General features: G+C 38.3%; 1 protein-coding gene across 1 annotated transcript in view; it reads left to right on the forward strand.

Moving 5' to 3' along the window:
- Nucleotides 1-4: 4 nt before the first annotated feature.
- Nucleotides 5-18,937, forward strand: part of WNK1 (WNK lysine deficient protein kinase 1) — a gene marked incomplete at its 5' end in the record, with an annotated part of 103,468 nt that continues 84,535 nt past the window's right edge. Inside the window, one exon of the mRNA XM_009709052.1 lies at nt 5-388. Within this exon, the coding sequence (XP_009707354.1) occupies nt 5-388 (384 nt within the window). The remainder of the gene's footprint in view (nt 389-18,937) is intronic.

Consider the following 18,937-nt stretch of genomic DNA (forward strand, 5'->3'; position numbering starts at 1 on the left):
CTCTTGCATCGCTGTCAGCGCCGCCCAGGCCCCCTCGCTGCTGCAGCAGCCGCCGCCGCCTGCCCCGCTTCCCCTCGAAGGACAGTCTGCTCAGGAGCCCTCTCCGGCGAAGGATGCTGCCCCGCTGCTGCCCAAGGAGGAGGAGGATGAGACAACCGCGCTACCCCCCACCAGTGCCGCTGGCAGCGCGTCCAGTGCCAGCCGAGAATTTGAGGAGCGGAGGACCCAGCAGGAAGACATCGAAGAGCTTGAGACCAAGGCAGTGGGCATCTCCCCGGATGGCCGCTTCCTGAAGTTTGATATCGAGATTGGAAGAGGCTCTTTCAAAACTGTGTATAAAGGACTGGATACGGATACCACTGTGGAAGTCGCCTGGTGCGAGCTGCAGGTAAAATAAATAAGTAAAAATTCTGATCTACCAAAGCACAGTCACTCTCCCAGGTGCTAGGCTGTGTGCTTGACGGAGGTAAAATCCATCAACTCGAGGTCTGCTTTATTCAGACAAGGAACTGCAGAACTTACCTGAGGAATTCCTGTGTTAGGAAGGTGCAGCCTTTCCTTGGAGTCAGTTTACCTTTTAATTCTTTTAAATACTCTGCTCTCTGAAGAATTTTTTTAGCTTTTTCATTAGAAGATGTACTATAGTTCTGTTTATTATAGCATCTTGCACTTTACACCTCCAAAAGTTAGCTTGGAGGATTGTAAAAATACTTGTATGCAACCTCAGGGAGGCTGAGAGGTGTAAGTGAATGTCAGCTTGAGCTGGCCTTAAGTTTTCAAAATTTGTTTGGGTGTTTTTCTTAGTAAAAAAAATACTAAAATGATAATTTCACAAACTAAAATGATAATTTCATGTGTTTGTGGCAGTGGATTCTTGTAGAAGGTAACTCTAGAATATACACAAAGTCATGTAGTGCATCACATTGTTTAATTTTGCAAAGCTAACTTTTCATTCTAAGTTCGAGGATTCATGCTTGATACAGGCACAAGGAAGGGAAGAAAGTTATTGTCTACTTTCTGAAGCTTTAAAAAACCCCCAGAAGTTTAACCTTTCCAAGTAACTGGTGGATTAAACTGGACTAAGACACTACTCTTCTACCAAGTTTTTAGCCTGAGCAGAGCCAGAATTCTGTAGAAGCCCTATGTAATGATGGCAAGAACCCCCTTAGTTCCATGCGAGTCAGAGCTTGTATGACTGAGACACAGGTTACTGTGCACCAACCTTAAAAGAAGTGGGAAGAGCTTGGAGTACCAGGAACAAATACCTGGTGTACTACTTTGTTTTCAAAGCCTCAGCATTAAATTAAAAGGATGGTGCCTGTTTTTTAATGTTGACTTTTGATGCAATTCATGGAGGGGTTTATGTAGAACGACTTTATTATTGTGGGTGTTCCCATCCAATTTAGGGCAGACAAAGGAGCACTGGGTTAAAATCCCAATCTTTGTGGGGTTTTTAAGCACTTAGCTGCTCACAAATGACTGATTGCAGTAACTGCACCAAAATTTTCTTCCCCTCAAAAGCAATTTTATATCTAATCCAGTCAAACTGAGAGAATTTTAAAAGAGATTTCTTGATTTATATCCATATTTGCTCTTGGATTACTGCCATTATTTTGTGCTTACTGACTGTGGAAGTAAGCTTCCAATTTTCTTTGTGACCCTTAAGCATGCCCTGCTCCTACATGGTAGCTATGTACTTGCTGTGGTTGTCTTTTAAGCATTAATTTTAAATTAAAAAAGTGAGTTGGTCCAGTGTTGGGCTCTGCTTAAGCTTTTCATGTACAGTTTGAACTAAGAGGAGATTAATAATCCAAGAAAATTATGTGATTTTTGATTGAAATTTTAGTCTTTGCAATTTTGGAGTTCCTTGACTTCAACTCCTCAAATCTGTTTTAATCGTCACACTTTACTTACAGGTCAGAAACTAATGTCAGCTTGGCATCAGTCACTTTTCGCTAACATTGCCTCTGTTGAAGTGTCTTAATTGTCATCAGTACCATGTTGACAAACTGTCTAAAGAAGCACTTTCTTTGAAGTAATTTAATAAAGAGGCTCATTTATAAAGGGCATGTTGCTGAGCTTTCAATTACTTCAAGAATTTAAGGAATAGTATTTAAAATGACAGATTTCAAAAAGCATGAATGAAAATATTTGTAAGGGGGAAATATTTGATGTTTTGCTCCGAGATTAACTACATTACAGGAATGTCTTGTGGGTTAAATTATTCTGAAGGCTGTAGTTTTCCTCTCGTAAGGAGACTGAGTACAAAATGACCAGTTTGAATAAAACAATAGAAATTTTATAGCTGTTAAAAGTATTGCTAAAGGAGCTAGACTCTACAGCTAGTAGAATTATTTTAAGATTGTCTTGTTTTATTGTTTGTGTCCAGAAATAAAAGGAGGAACTTGGTATCTATTAGTATGATGGGTACATCCTCTTCTTTCTCTAGGAAGATATAATTGTTGACAGGTGAGTGATATTCTTTGTGTGATTTGTATCACAACACAGTCTGGATTCATGGAGATGGACTGAAACTTAGATGTCATTGGCTTTCCAGAATGACATGGTTTGAGGATTGGTGAACCTTCAAAGCATAATTATTTTATTTGGGAAATGTGAATGATTTTCTTCCATGCTATATTACACTAACCATAACTAACTGATGGTTACTTTTAATTGTCTTGAAATAATGTTCCTTAGCAATAGCAGAGCTTTTATTTGTATTCGTGCTAGCCTAGATGTCTCACCTCTCCAGAGTCTTCCAGATAGTGCTACTGTACTGCTGCTGGAATGAGGCTGCTTAGCGTGATTATGCAGACTAAATTGTTCCTCTCATGGCTTGTCCGAAATTGATAAAGATGTATCACAGTTCTTGATTGCAAAATGTATAACAGAATGGGGTGAGAACATTTTGTACTTTTGCAGAGTCTTTGGGCGTATGTTCTTTTAAGGCTTTTCTAACATACCTGGAATGCTTCAGTTTCTTTAAAATTTCTGCTGTTTGGAAGGAAGCAAGATGCTAGCTGCTTTAAGCTCAGTTAAACAACAGCTTTTTAGTATTGGATCAAATTCTGTAGTGGGAATCCTGTGGATCAAAGACAACACAGAAGACTTTGTGATGATCTCTGGCAGAATGACTTTTTAATGTTGAATAATGCAACTATACCTAATTTGTATATATGTGCTCCGTAGTAATAAAGTGTAAAATCTGAGAATATCAATATGCTTCTTTTCAAAGGGAGTTTGGATGCTGTTTGTCAAATGCAGCTTGGGTTCCCAAGTTGGTGATGGTGCTCTGGAGAATATTGCTCCATAGCCTTAAGACTCTCAAACTGTCTTGTAATGTCCCTTATGCTTGATGTACTGAACAGTGGAGGAAATAGAAGGAGAAAAAGCTGAAATTCTATGGGCGACCTAATGGTGTTCTTGGTATCTCCAGCAAGGGAAGTCCTGGCCAAGACTAGTTTTTCTTGATCTGTGAAACACGGGAAGATTTGAGTTGAAGGGATTGAGTATTTCAAGGTTGCTTATAGATGTGTAACAAAATCCGAACAAGGTGTGACTGATCCTAGTTTACTTTGTGACCTGTCTATCTGAAGCAAATTGTAACTGAACCTAGTTTAAATATTGGATGCAGGTATTTAAATGGAAATATCTGCCCTGCCATGAACATAGTGGACCTTTGAAGATCTCAGCAGCAACTGCTTAGGGCCAGTGCTTAGCTTCAGTTACTGCAAGGAAATTTAGTGTAGTGTTAGCCTTCAAATAGTTGTATTCCCATTGTATATATATTCATCTCAACTCTAGTTATTCTGAGTCAAGTGTGCCTCCTACTGTTGTCATTAGCACATCTCATAAATTGAGTGTAGTAGTAGTTAGGGTTACTGCTTTAATGGTCTTTACATAGGTAGAAGTTGGCAAAAGTGGTTACTGCCGCTGTTTCCTATTTTAAACTAAAATATCTCTTCCTGTACAGTTGTGTTACTGCTTATTTAAATTACATTTCTGAGCAGTGAGTCTTTTGTCACCTCTGTACAGTTCGGGTAACATTGTGGCTAAAATGTGATGCCTTTTCCTGTTGCATTAAGCTTATCTATGCAAAGTAATATTCTTATGCCAAAGGTAGCAAGAGTCACATAGTTGACTGTAAAAGCTGAATCTTAGGGGTAATGTGTCATCCTCTGAGTCCTTGTTTCAGTTTGAATTGGTTTTAAATCAAGACTGTCGTTTAATTTCTGGTTTATAGAACAATACAGGGTGGTGCAGTCACTTACTGGACTGCAAAATCTTGTATCTAGAATTACTGCTCTGTATTCTGTCATTCAAATTAGTAGCTTTTCAAATATGAAAGTGCACTTGATATGGAGGTAAATTTGGCTCTTTTCTTGAACAGTGTATCTGTCAGGCATTTGAAGACTTGTCTTCTTTCATTTGGACAGTGTCTTCTCTTAAAGGAAGCATGACTTAGAAACTGTTATTAGAAAGATATTTACATCAGTTGAAAATGCATTTGTGGTAAACCGTGTGCATTGGAGAACAGCACCCTTTGTCTGCTGTGTGCTGGATCGCTCCTCTCCTTGGTATTTCTTTGACAGAAAGGGTAGGTTGTTCAGTCATCAGTTGCAGTTCATGAATGTGTCTTCTTGATGATATGTCACTTTGCCATTCTTACTCTGGCTTCAGTGCAGTGTTAGGTTGTTGTGCTTAACATGCGAGCTGCTGAAGGGGAAAAGGAGGTTGAGGGCTGTCTCTAAGTGAAATAGAGCTGCTAGGGGTAAGAAATGAGTATGAGAAGTGAAAGTGGTGCGAAAAGAATATGTTGTACTCGTTACTACTTTGAGGGGAAGCTGAATGTGAATTTGGTTACCTTTAGTTATAAATCTTCTGAGTAATAAATTAGGGTAGGTTACATATATGCAATTCTGTTGCAGACTGTTAACTATAGACCAAGTGCAGTGTACAAATACTCCAACTTACAAATGGCTTTTTCTTTGCCTAGGTAGTAACAATGAAAAAACGATTGAGAACAAACATAATGCCAATAGAACCATGAGATTCTGTAGTATGGGTAAAAATGATAATGCAACTGGTCATCACTTTATTACAGGAAGTAGTGAGGTGCTCAATAATATTTCCATATGTCAGAATTTTTCTGAGTATAACTGTATAGATATTAACTTAAAACTCACAGTACAGGAAGTTGTTTGGGTATGACGTGTACCTTCGCTTTTAGTGACACTTCAGATTTAACTATGCCTATCTTTGTCTCATAGACTTAAAGCTATATTTAATACTGATTTTTTTTAGGTCAGCGGACAACAATGGAATGTAGTTTTTATGCTCTGGAGTACAGACTCCACTGCAGGCTCACCATGATAAATATCAGCTTACTGAAGTCAAAAGTATAATTCTTAAAAATCTCTTAGCTTTCTGGACTGGCTGAGCTGGGAACATTTCAGAAACTGCACATTCAAGTCTGACAACCAAAAAAGGTCTTGTATCACATAACTGTGGCATCCTGTAACCTTTTTTTAAAGGTGGTTGCATATTGCTCAATAGGAGGTCTGACTGCAAGGATGCTAGCTATGATGCACAATTGTATAGCAACATTAAAGCAAAATGGAAAACCAGATCAAAACCGTTGTGCAGTGAGAGAAAACTGAGGAGTGTGGGCTTGGAATTCATCTGTCTGTCAGTGCTGTTGGAAAATGATTACGTTCTGCTAGTTATGGAGAAATAGTCAATATCCTGAAAAAAATATACATTCGTTGAAAGTTGTAATTGTGGTGTAATTCTGAATATTTTAAAATACATTTTATAAAACTTTTACTGAAAGATCAAGCTCAAGTCTCATGCAGTATGATGACTCCCATGCCTACCCTGTACTTCACATCAGTTTTAAAATACTCTGCTAATTTGTGAGCATAACTATATGTGGCTACAGCCACTGTAACAGCAGCAGTGTGCCTCCTGTTCATGACTGCTTCTGGGTCAGATGCATAGTTGTCACAAATGTAGATCAATAAAGGTGCGTGACAATCTCTTTGAACATCATTCTGTCCTTATTAGCTCTTTTTTCTGTTCTAAGCTCTACAAATTCCAAAATACTGAAAGAAAAAGCTGTAAAACTGTAAGTGTGTAATTGGTTTATAGCAGTTCTGAGTTACACTGGATTTCCAAGTGCCTTCAAGTGTGCACACATAGGGGGACTGAAATTTTGTGCAGTAAAATCTAAATTTTCTGTTGGTTTTCCATGTCGTAGGGTACAAGAAGTTACTGGTACTTACAGACTTCAAATCTGTGATGTGAAAATTTCTCCTTTGGCTAAAGAACAAAACCTAGTCATATTCTTGGATGTTTGTGCTGTAATTGATATAATTGACAACTTGATAAATGACATGGGAAAGGAGCCAGACTAATTACCTGCAGAAGTATAAACAGTGGTCAGACTCCCTCAGACTTCACAAAGGTGACCCTGAAAGAGAGAAGGGAGCTTTAAAGTACGTTCTGGAGCTGCAGCTGTTAGGAGACCTCTACTTTGGAAAATAATCTTACCTCAAAGGGGTATCACTTTTGGAGATGGCTGTGATTCAATTTGTAACTGGCTGGTTGTGAGGCAATCAATATAATCGGATAAGCACATTCTGAAAATGCAGCATTTCTTAGGGAAATAAACAGGTTCTTACTTGTCAGTTTGTGTGGGTTTGAGAGCTGCAGAATTAAATCTGTTAAACGAGATTTGTTTTGGCCTGTTTGGTTTAAAATAAAAACACTTAGCTTCGTAACTGGACTTTGGAAGGCTAAGTATCAGGACTATAATCTTTCTTTGAAAGGGATAAAAAAAAAAACCCCACCTGAGCAAAATCGCTGGAGACATCCTGTATAGAGTCCTTTGAGAGCTGTCTAGGAGAATAATAAATAAAACAAGGAGTAATAGATCTGTGCTAGTCTCCATGGATGCAGTGCATGGTGCATTGTAGATTCAGTACCTTTTGGTTAGCAACATTCCTCTGGGCCACATGTTTTTTTTCTTATTTTGTCATTGTTTTCTTTGTTTCATACTAGCAGCTTGTTAAACAACACAGCTCTGAGTGTCACCCAGGTTCTCTGTGCTGCATGTGACAAAGTTTGTGCTAAGCAGTGGCAGCCTTGATGCTTCCTGTCATGCATCTCTTCAGAAACTCTCATTTCCTGTAAAGATTAACAACCTTGGGTTTGTTTTTTTGAGATCACTAATTGGTTCTTCCAAATCATGGTTGAGTCGAAATGAAAGTTAAGTATTTTTCTGTTTTAGTCTTTAAGATCACATTTTCAAGCTTGTCTTGGTCTACATAATGGCTGTAACATTTGGGCTATAAGAAAAATAATAAATATCATGCAAGTTTGCAGGGTTTCTGCAGCTGGGCATAGGACTTTCTCTTGGCAGAGCATGTACATTTTTTTTTAATAACAGATGGTAGAAAGTTACTGATTTTGACTCTTCAGACTTTAGATAATGATTCCATGGTTTTAACTTGATCATGATGTGTATACACCATGTCTGGAAAAACACTCTTCCAGTATACTTGAAACAATTCCTATTCTAAATAGCAGGATTTATAGTGCTGCTTGAAAATGAATTTCTTGGAGTAGTTGGAGACTTTTATCTAACATGAGTCGTCTGAAAATCTTTTCAAGTATGGTGTTAAAATTCTTGTCCTAATGAATGAGACTCAAATTTTATACTGGCTTCGTAAGTATTTTTGTGGAAGCTGTTTACAGTCCCCAGGAATTTCTTCTAGCTGATTTTGAGAATTGTTTAGGTTATGTACTGAACCTTCAACAGTGTTAGAATGTCTCTGGTGAAGACACTACAGATATCCTTCTTTCTACATTATTTCTAGCTTCCTCAGCATGTTTAGGAATTGTCATACCAGCACTTCTTAATGTGTGGTTTTGGTTGCCCTCATTATTCCCCTTGGGAGAGCCGGGGGAAGTGAAGAGGTGACTAGGATTGAATCTGTGGCTCACTTGAGGTAATCTTTGAAAGAAGGAGCTTGCTCACTTGTCTTATGGGCACAATGTGCAGAATATTCCTTAACTCCGTGCTGCAAAGGATAAACTTTGTGTTGATGGTGTTCTACGCTATATGATGCTATCCTCTTAACCCGGAAGGAGATCCTTGCAACAAGATCATCCCCAAATCTTCTTTTTTTTTTTATTTCTAGTAAGCCAGAGTAAGCCAGGGATGCAATACAGTGACCAGAAGAATTCAGATTCAGTTCTCAAACATACTTCTGAACTTCATCCCAGTTGTCGTTTTCACCTAGTGATGACAAGTGCATTGCGCATACCCAGATTATTCTAAAACACTTCCAGATTTGCCTGGGTAATTCCAAGCAGCACTGTGTGTTACTTTGCCTGGATCACAAGCAACTTAACATGCTCTCAATTTATTTTTCAGCAAAGGAACTGCAACCTGCTAAAAATTGGACTAGTGTTGTTATTTTTTTTCTTGTCTTCCAGAAGTTATTTAAGTATTAATATGTATCTAAAGCAGTAAGCAGTTTTTACAAGGCTAGCTCATTCTAGATCACTCAGAGGGACAAACTTGCTAGGTTTGGATTTATCATTGCCTAAGCAGAATCTTTGGGAATGTTCCTACATACTTAGAATCTAGAAATCCTCAAAAAAGTATGTTTATACTTGATGGACATTGCTTTGTAACTAAATATCTACGAGCTTTGAAGTGATGTGTCAATGACACTGGAACAAATGCTTTGCCCAGGGCTGTATGTTTTAGTGTTAAGGGATGCCATTTCTTTTCATACTCAGTGTGCCTGAGAACGTGATTCTGAAGTCATCTGGTTGATCTGTTGGCAATAGTCTGGGCAGCGATTCTCTGGAGTATCTGTTCTCAGGACAGGATCACTATGGTGCTTTTCAAGTCTTCTGATTTCGCAAGTGGTTAGCAGGACTCCTTTTAGCATGTTACCAGTAAGATTAAAACAAAGCTTTGGCAACTCTGATAACTTGTGATGTGGATGCTATGTTCTGATCCGTAGTTCAGAATGGTTCTGATCCTATCGCCTCTGTTAATAAGCAGTCATTGATAGAAACTTTCGATAGCTATCCACTGAACTGCTATTTTTCTGCTTTAGGATAGCAGGTGTTGTGGAAAATAAGCTTTATTAGACTCCTTATATGAGGGAGAAGCTTTGTTGTTTCTGTTTGGCTGTTGTGGATCATCTTTTTCTTCTGGATGGTTTCAACTATTCCTAATTTCATTGAGTTGGTCGTTGAAGATAGTGGGTTCTGATAACAGTTTTGGGGCTAGCAACAGAAAGCAAAGAGCTAGAAATGGAAAAACTCATTTAAGTGATTCACAGTTTATTAGCAACATTTAGAAGAATTTGAAAAGAATAGGAATAGCGATCTCTTTGTATGTAATTGGGGTAAATCTGAAACAACTATGTAGGAATGCTGAGCTAAACAGAAGATAGTACAAAGTTGATACCAACAATTATGTGCATTTTATCTGATTTTGGCCAGTTAATATAGTCTCATGATAGTTTAAGACTATCCAACTGATGATGTTACCCAGTTTTCCTTGGACATTTTCCTCTCTTAGAGTAACCCTGTGACTTGTTTTTGCTTTGCTGACTGCTGGCAAGTTTATGACCCCAATCAGTGTATTTTGAATGCTTCTATCCTGGCAAAGGCTAATGACATACAAACAATACCCCACAAATATTGCTATTAAAAGCTTCAGCAATCCAGGCTGATTATCTTAAGGATCTGCAAATCTGTGTACACTTATGTAATATGCATATGTTAATGGAGATTTCTGAACTGTTAGCAGGTTTTGCTTAAATGTTGCAAAATATTACCGTATCTGTTTTCAAATCTGCTTCTTTTAAAGTGAGGCTTTTATTCTTAAAGATATTTTCCACCATAAACCTATTTTTGGTTTGTATTTTCTTTGTTCAGCTGCTTACAGTATGCTTTCATTTGGGAAATGTGAGTTATGTATCTATATAAAAATGCGAGATGCTAACTTAATGTTCTCTGTTTTTCTGTAGCTGATTTGGACTCACAGCCTTTGAATCTTCCCTAATGAAAAAATAGGATAAGTGAGACGAAACTTGAATTAGAGAGTTCTTGAGAAGCAGTCCATTCAGACAAGTATCCTACAGTAAGAAATACTGTCTGAAAAGTGATTGAATTTTTTTTTGTTGGCCTCTCTGAATGTAGACAGGTAGAGATTGACACTATGTAGAATGGCCTTTAAAGACATGTTTTTTATTTGCATTTATCATGATTTGGGGCTTAGTGAGTTGTTAGGTTTGCTGGGAACAGTGTGCTGAAAATGGAGAAACTTCAGAAATGTCTGATACCAAAATAAGACTTTAAGTTTAGTTTTAGAGTAGCTTTTTTTCTGTGGTTTTCTCTACTTCCTTTATATGCAGCTTGAGCTTTTTTCTGCAGCAAGCGCTCAAAAGCAGAATGCATTTCAGGTTATCTGTACCTGGGGGGGCAGCAGCGAATTACATGGGGCACTTGATTTTCAGTTTTTTTGCCTCTTGATGGCAACTGTGAGTCAGTTCAGGTGATGGTATGATTTCTTTTGCTGATCTCATTATACAAGCCTGAACGCATCTGTGAGGTTCAGTATTTACCCTCAGGAGCGATTAAAAAAAAAAATAGTGAAGAGACTGTGGGTTGCTGCTGAAGGCTTAAATGCTGTAGTACGTTAATAGACTGTCCATGGTCTATACCTGAAGACCTGTCATAAAAAACTGTCTTTAATACTTACACTTCCTCTAGGAAAATGTGCATGTGTTTCCTATGGATGCCCTTTGGTTTTGTAGACTACCTGCTTGAATGTTCAGTGCTTTTCAGTGGCTGTGGTAACAAAAAAAGAAAATTGTGAGAAATCTGAGGAGGAAGAACAAGGAATTTTGGCCTCTCAAGTTGTAGTCGCCTTATGTTTGTAGAAAGTGAAAAGATCGCAGAGAGTTCTGGTTCACGTTGCATTTGTGCTTGAAGTAAGCTGCGTGTACAGAACAAATATAAGTAGTTAACATCTGTTGTTTAGGCATTGCATTTTTTTCTGGATTGTAGGAGGACAGATCTTTCCAGTTGCTTTAGATTGTAAAGCAATTATTTAAGAATGGTCCTATAGTTTGTAATTTGTCCCTTCTATCTGGGTGTTAATAATGGAAACAATTTGGTCCAAATGAATTCCTTGATTTGTTCAGGTAGTATGCCTATAAAGCAAAACTTCATACAGTCAGGTTAGACTAACATAGCTTAATATCTTTCCGGCTTTTCTTCTTTCCGGCTTTTCGCTGTCCCAAATATTGTGAAATCTTACTTCTCAAATTTGGGCGAATCCAGAAAACTAAGCAGAATTGAACTTTGATTTATTGGTGTTGAGACTCTTAAATCTGCCATTACTGTTGACTTAAGTGGTTTCTTCTAAGGAACTTCGAGCGTTGAAAAGGCATTTACAAGACAAAGATGAGGAATAGCAAAAACCCCGGTGTTTCTGGGGATGTACATGACATGAATTTTAAAGTTTTAGGACGAGGCAAGTTTAAAACAATGAATTGATTCTGAAAATTCCCATTGCTATGAATGACTAGTTCATGAAGGGATCATTAAGATCATACTTGTACTAAAGTTTGTGGATTTCTTCACTGCTTTTTGCCAAAATACCTCCCTTCGTATTCTTAGTTTAGTAATATCTTACCGAATGAGCTACCTACTGGTGACGTACCTCAGTTTCTCAGCTTTTTGCAGGCTTGTGTATTAAATACTTGTGTAACTTTCATGAACATGTAAAGTAATTTTATGCATGTATTCAGACTTTGAGCTGTATAAGGATCGCAGCCAGTAATGATGAACATTTTGTTGCTACTTGTTGTGGGTTTTTTAGTATTTTGTAAGAGATTGTGAACCTGCACCATTCATGTCTAAGGTGTTTTAAAGAGATTTTTTTTTTTTTTTTTTGGAACTGGAGAGACATCTATCCCAAACCAGCTTCTGTGGCCTAGTCAGTGGTAGATGACTAGCTGTTCCAGAAGGTTTTCTGGATCTGTTTTCTAAGGTACACAGATGAAGAGCTTTAAAGTGTTGAGTTGAACCTGAGTGAAAAAAACTCTGCTGAGTATTGCTGTCCCAAATATAAAGATGTTGGGAAAACCCCTGATGTACCTATATTATAAATGGTTTCTGCTTGATAAACCCATACTGTAAAATCCCATTACTCCTTGGCGTCTGGGAGGATGCATCCTTAGATTCTAAACCATGTAGATGACAGGATTTTTAAACAGAGGTTGCTGATAATTTTATTCAGAAGAATCTGCAAAGACTCTGGTAGTCCTTTTGTCATATATGAAAACTGTCACTAGTGCAAACAGTAATTCTCTCAAATGGTGAAGCAGAGAAGTGGTTCAGTTTTGTGAAGAAAGCTTAAGTAGCATTGGTTTAGGTCAGGCTAACCAAAGGAAGTAAGCCAGGATCAGCTGTGCTAGAGCAGCTAGCTGTACTTTCAACATCAGCAAAATAATTCCCAAAATTCTATTTGTGGTAACCTCTGTTATTTACTATTATTGCAAATTGCTGGTTGGTGTTCTGAATTTTCAACTGAAGGTTTGCTTCACTACAGTTCTTCAGTGGTTTGACCTCTGTCAGAGAACAGTTGTGGCTTCTAATGTGGCAGTTTATAAGACAATACTGAATTTCTAAAGTATGCTTGTGTTGTGTGATTTTATTGTTGTATCACATCCAAGACTATATGTTGCTCAACTTCTGATCTTGATAACTTTTTGCAACAAACCACATGATTTGGGTAGACTTGTAAAATTTGAAGGAGCGCAACTACTTTATCTGAAGTCACTGATAAATACCAGGTAATGATGCAACTGATAGGCATGTTAGCTAAGTTGATGTGGATGAGTGCAGTTAAAAAGCAGTAGGCTGTAAGAATAGTGATGTTTGAAGTATATTTTGTCACTTAAGAGGAGTATGAAGTCTGAGGAAGTTGGCGTTGGAATTTAGAATGGAAAGAATGAGTTGGTTGACTACGTAGAAAACTATTTTCCACTTTCCCTTTGACTTCTGTCCTTATCTTCTCTGGCAATAATGTGCAGGGAAATGGTATCTTTTGTTTCTCTTGTTCCTGTATGGGAATGGTAATTGTTCTTGCTTCTTACCTGTTCAGGAAGTATTCTCATTCCTCCCCCTCAAAAACCACTGTATCAGTCATTGCCAATGTCGGGTTTTTTTTGCTTTATTTTCTAACTTTGGCCTTCCTGAATCCTTCTGTGGTCCTGTAAAAGCCATCTGGCAAAACAAGGATTCTCCCCTTCCCCCCTGCACTCTGGAATGAAGCAGATTTTGTGTCTGTGTTTGGCTACCCTATGTAAAAGAATAATGAGCATGGTTAAAACTTGCATCTAAATTTTGACTCTTGGAGCTGCCTTCTTCCAAACTTAGATTTTCCAGCTGGTAAATCAATCTTATCCATGGAAATGTGCTACGGTTCTCTTGGGAATTTGCCTTATACTCTTGCCTTCTCCCTTCCCCCTTCTCAAGCCAAATCTCTTTCCAGGAAGGGGAAAAAAAATCCATGGACTAGATTGAGCTTCAGCTGAATAGGGTGTCTCATTTCAGATATACCTTCTGCTGCTTCTCAGATGACCAAAATATTAAGTGACAGCTGAGTTGTCTGTTTGTTGTGGGTCAAGGGCAGTCCAACTCAGCAGTTTCCCTTTCCTCTTCCCTGAGTTTTGTTTGGAAGCAGTAGTGATTTGGCATTCTATATAGTCATCCTCTTGTCATGAAGACCAGATGGACATACGTCAGTTGTTTCATGTCTAAATACTCAGTCCGACAGCTGTGAGTTTATCAGGAGTCACTGGGATCACAAGTTGGTGACCAAATTGTTAGTTTAGAGGGCTGTAAGCATTACTATAACTTGAAATAAAGCTGTACTACGAAACTGTTAGAAGCAGTCTAAGACTCACGGAAAGAAGAAGGAATGAAATTGAACCACTTAAATGAAAATTCCTTTTTCAGGTGAAGCTGTAATTCTTTTTCTAGAGTATTACAGAAGTCATCTTATGCTGATGATAATGTTTCAGCTGCTGTTGCTGAATTTTACTGATGCTGTTCCTAAAGTAGCTAAAAGGATTGCTCTGAAATCTTCTAATTGTCCTCTTTCCTTTTATAGTTTTATTAGGTAAGAACATTTATCCAGGCTGTTATCCAGTGGTCTCTTGGCCAGCTGATACTCCTTAGTCTGTGTTTCAGTATGGATTTCTAGCAAAAAAGCTGAGATAGCCGGTGTGATTCTAGCTAACAATGAATCAAGTGTAATGAGATTCATAATAAATCTACTTGACACTGATAATTAAGGGGGTTAACTTGACTTTGCAAGTTGCAGAGGGTTTTTGCTGCCATCCATGTGCAAATAAGCCTTGATTTGTTCAAATAATATTGAGGAAGGGGAGGCAGAAGTCTGCCAATGGCCATTGGCTATTTGGTTGCAAAATGCAATGTGTTGCATGGGCAGCTGAACATAATGTGAAACCAAGTGCCATAAAAAAAACCTGGAGTGCTAAGTACGTGACTGAAAAGACACTTTAATGGGAGAATGGGCATGGTCATTAACTTAAAATAGCTTCTCTGGAGAAAACTAACGTGAAGCGAAATTGTAGGTCTTGACTAGTGAAGACTGCAGTGTATAGGACTGAAACTGAATTAGAAATAAAACAAAAATTTGCAATAACTACAGACTTGTGCTAAGAGGAAAAAAAAACAAACAGGGAAATTGGACATGTTTTAGCCAAACCACCTCCTTCTCAAACTTTGAAAGGAGTTGTGCATGTTGCTCTAATAAGCTTTCTAGTTCAAAGAGGTATTTAAGATATTTTTAATGTCCATAGTTAACACTGTTAGACAATGGAACAATAAATGTGATTGACCACACTGTTAGCTCCTGGTCTCTGAGGACCTCAAACCGCCCCCCCCCCAACCCCAAATCCAACCCAAACACAAAAACCCAACCCTCCAAGAAACCCCTACTGGAAAAACCCCAAACATTGTCTGGTTGAGTATGCTTTGTAGAGATCTCACTTTTGCTTCGAGATACATTGTGTTTTGGAAGTAGGTTTCTTCTAGCTTGTAGAATTCACTAATCCAGTGCCTGTGTGATAGAAGCCCTTGCAGCCACTATGAAAGAGGAGATTTGCAGCTCTAAAGGTTTGGGGAGTCTAGTGGGAGTTAGGGAGACTGAAGCTATTCTGGTGTCCTTTAATGAGGATTTTGTGGCCTTTGAATTGCATGTGTCCTTCAGTGTAAACTTCTGTTGTGTTTGAATCTGTATGATTGGTCTAGATGATGGGAACTGAGGGCATGCTTTTCATGGATGTATTGGTGGTGTTTATGAATATGTATTTTAAAAAGTCTGCAACTTCCTTGCTTCAGAATCATGATGGACTTCAATTTTCCCAGTTCTCTGATTTTCTATAAAATATGGATAGGTCATATTCTGATAAATGTTGGTGTTTTTTTCAGTCATACATTGGTGTGTGATCTCTTCCTTTGGTGTCAAAGCACTAGGAAGTCTTTCATCTGGAACCTCATCTGAATGATCATTTTCTAGTTTAGTGTCAGGTTTACAGTTTGAGGGTCTGGGAGTCATCGGTGTGTGCTCTTGGAAATAGCAAGTATAGCTGTTAGCCTAGCTGTCTTTTGTGGGTTTTGAACAGTCTGTTAGATGTGGTAGGGTAACAAAATATGTTGAGTCTTGAATGATGACTTCTGTCAAGCAGAGATCAACGGTTGTGCTGCTATGACCTTTATCACATCTTGGGACATATTCATCAAATAGAAGGGGGGTTGACTGTCTTATTGGAGAAACTGAGCTGAATTAATTTACCTTTTTATCAGTTTAGTATCACTTTTTTGTAAGTGTCTGTGGCTCTTGCATTGTATTGGTTTCTGGTTCTTCCTGAATGGTGGAAGCACAGAGGCTATTCATATTTAGCCATGTGCCCACATTACTCCGGAGTATCTAGTAGGAGTATGACTGGTGATGATGTATCTTGGAGACTCTAAATAATAGCACGGGGCTTTTCCTGTTTGTTTGTTTTGTTTTTGTTTCCTATTCCTGATTAAATACTTGCCATGATTTTTGTTTTCTTCCATGTTAAAAAAAACTGCTGTAGCATCTATGGAAGAAAGTTTGATTGGACAAGGAGTCTTGGTTTCGTCTGTCTTGTATCTTGGCTTCTACTTCAGTGTCTGACTAGCACTAATGATACTGTGTAAGCTAACTATAGGGACTCAACTGGTTGTCCCATGACAGATATGCTACCTTCCCTGAAAGAAGCGATGTGATGTGGAGGAAAAGACAGAAGATGTAAACTTGAGTGTCACTACAGCTGCTTTCCGTAGCTGTTACTGACGTGGGGCAATATTAGATTGTAGATGTCAAGCGTGGTTTTCTTTGATCCTGAGGGTCAAGAAGATGCTATGTATTGTCTAGTCTCCTATGTTGCTGTTTTCTCTTATCTTCTCCTAGGAAGTGAACTTGGCCCACTGGATTACTTGCATGTCTAATTTGGATATTGCAGCTGTGGAGCTTTGGATAGAAAATGCCTACTAAACAGTGGGTCAAAGGACTGAGCTTTATGTATTACATTTGGAGTGTTGTGCTTTAGAAAACACAACCTGTAGAGCATAAATAGTTTTCTGATTTTATTCGGAAAAGGATCTGCAAATGGAGCAGTAGTTGCTGTTAGCTACTTTCAGTAGCTTTATTCTAAAAACATTAGAGAAGTATGCTCTCACACTGAGTAACTAAAAATCCAAGCATTATAGTAGCAGTGAGATGAAGTTGCAAAAGAGAAGTAATTTGGGGGAGTTCTTTGGGTGAAATGACATGAAGAGACATCTTGCTTACTTTTGCAGCCCCTCTGGGCATTGCTGGCAAAAATCCTACCACAATAGTTTAGTATTTGAATGTTCAGTGCACGACTTGGTGACAATGCCTAAAATGATGGTTAAAATTATTATTAAGCTGTATACAATTGAATTTCTTTGTATTACCACCCATCAGTTGGCATAAATGTACAAGTTTGTACCTATTTTGCTGCTTCTGAGAGTATGAAAATTCGCATATTTGTCTTTCATGTTCATGATGGGCTGGATTCCTTTAGTAGAACTACTGACCTTAATCTAAGGGACAGTGTGTATCTTGCTCCAGGTGAGCACTATCTTTGTCAGTCACTGGAAATTCTCCTGAAATAAATTTTGTCTAATGCCATGGAACCTTTTGGTTTTAACCTGGACTGTAGTGAGATGAAAAGAGTATGTGTCTGAGAGCCCAGAACTGAGAAATCAGTTGTATGTATTGTTGTAATACTCTGAGTTAGTGCAGTGTGGGTGATGCATGCGATTAATGTGAATGTCAGTCAGGTGTATTCTCCTCTTGACAGTGTGTTCACTCATCCAGTGTTAGGAAGCTGCTTACTGTGCTTTTTGGACTGCCCAGCCAATCAAGCAGATTGAGAGGTCAGCTATATAGCATAAGTATGTAACTTTCCTGGAGTTTGGATCTGTAATGGTCTGTAATTTTTCAAGCTGTCTTTGGAAGAAATGTGTTGGTAATGCTCTATATTTACATATTGTTTATCTACTTTTAAATTCTTTACCTGGACACATAGGACTAATACATTAGATAGCACCACTTCAGTTTGATTCCTGTCGTAAGATCCTGCTTTCAGTTGCTCAGCTGGTCTGTACCTTAGCCACCTGGGCTGCAAGCTTTCAAACCAAATGTCTGTCTTGAGCTTAATTGTTTGAGAAGCTTCAGACACGGTGGTACAGATGCTTCAGAGAAGAGCGCTTGCTTTGTTCCATCCATTGGTGCCTTAAGCTTTTGTACTTCAGAGTTGTGAAGCAGGGACCTAAAAGCAGTGTTGAGACAGGTAGGTTGTCTTTATGCTGAGGAAGTATTTCCAAGTAAATAGTTTTCAGGTGATAAAGCTTTATAATAAATGACATTTTCTAGATTAGACTAACTTGAAAACTGGATCTTTTTTAAACTCAAAAGACTTGATCCATGTTCTAGCCTGCCAGTAGTCTGTGTTATGGCATATGATGCCATATGAAGCAGTTTGTTCAACTTACAATGAGTGTTGGCTATTATGTTTTACAAATGTATAATTACTGTTTGTACAACATGTGCAAGTCAAACCCTCAGGATGGGAAATGCAAGATAGAAAGCTGTATAATGCAATTCAGTTCCTAGCACATTGTATGGGAATTCCTTTTTAATTAGCTCAGAGCCAGATCTGTGCTATGTCTAATGTTGTTTGCTCCTCCTGGGAAGTGGAAACCTGAAAGTGCTTTGGAAGGAAGGTTGGGCAGGAGCTTATAATAGGAAAGGGCAGTTATCCCTTGGATTACCTGGAAATTGTTTCCTCCATTTCTTAAAAATGAAATTCTGGGTACTTGAGGCTGTAGTCTCTTCTGTGATTTAAGATTTTACTGTGTTCTTATCATACCATCCCCTTCTACTGTCTGTCTTTTAGAAAGAACGTGAATTTTGGAGAAAAGCATCCTGTTTCTACAAAGCTGATCACTGCCAATAGATCTCTTGTGAAGTCCCTATTTACATGCAAGGATACTTAAGTCGGCTGAGATAAGAGTTCATAGTGGCACAAATTTCAGTTTCCACCTTACAGCTTTGTATGCATGACTAATTCTGAAATTGTCGTTTTGACTGAGTCAGCAATTTAGTATGTTGAAAGTGCTCAGGCTATCTCGATTTGATTTGTGTTGAACGTTAATTTGCTCTGCAGATTTAGAGCCAAACAGATTGGTTATGTGAACCTTCAACAGAAGGTGACTAAGTATGGACCAGATCTATCTGAGAAAGCAT

This window comes from Cariama cristata, unplaced genomic scaffold (assembly GCF_000690535.1).
Source record: "Cariama cristata isolate BGI_N322 unplaced genomic scaffold, ASM69053v1 scaffold17841, whole genome shotgun sequence".
Taxonomy (NCBI): Eukaryota; Metazoa; Chordata; class Aves; order Cariamiformes; family Cariamidae; genus Cariama; species Cariama cristata.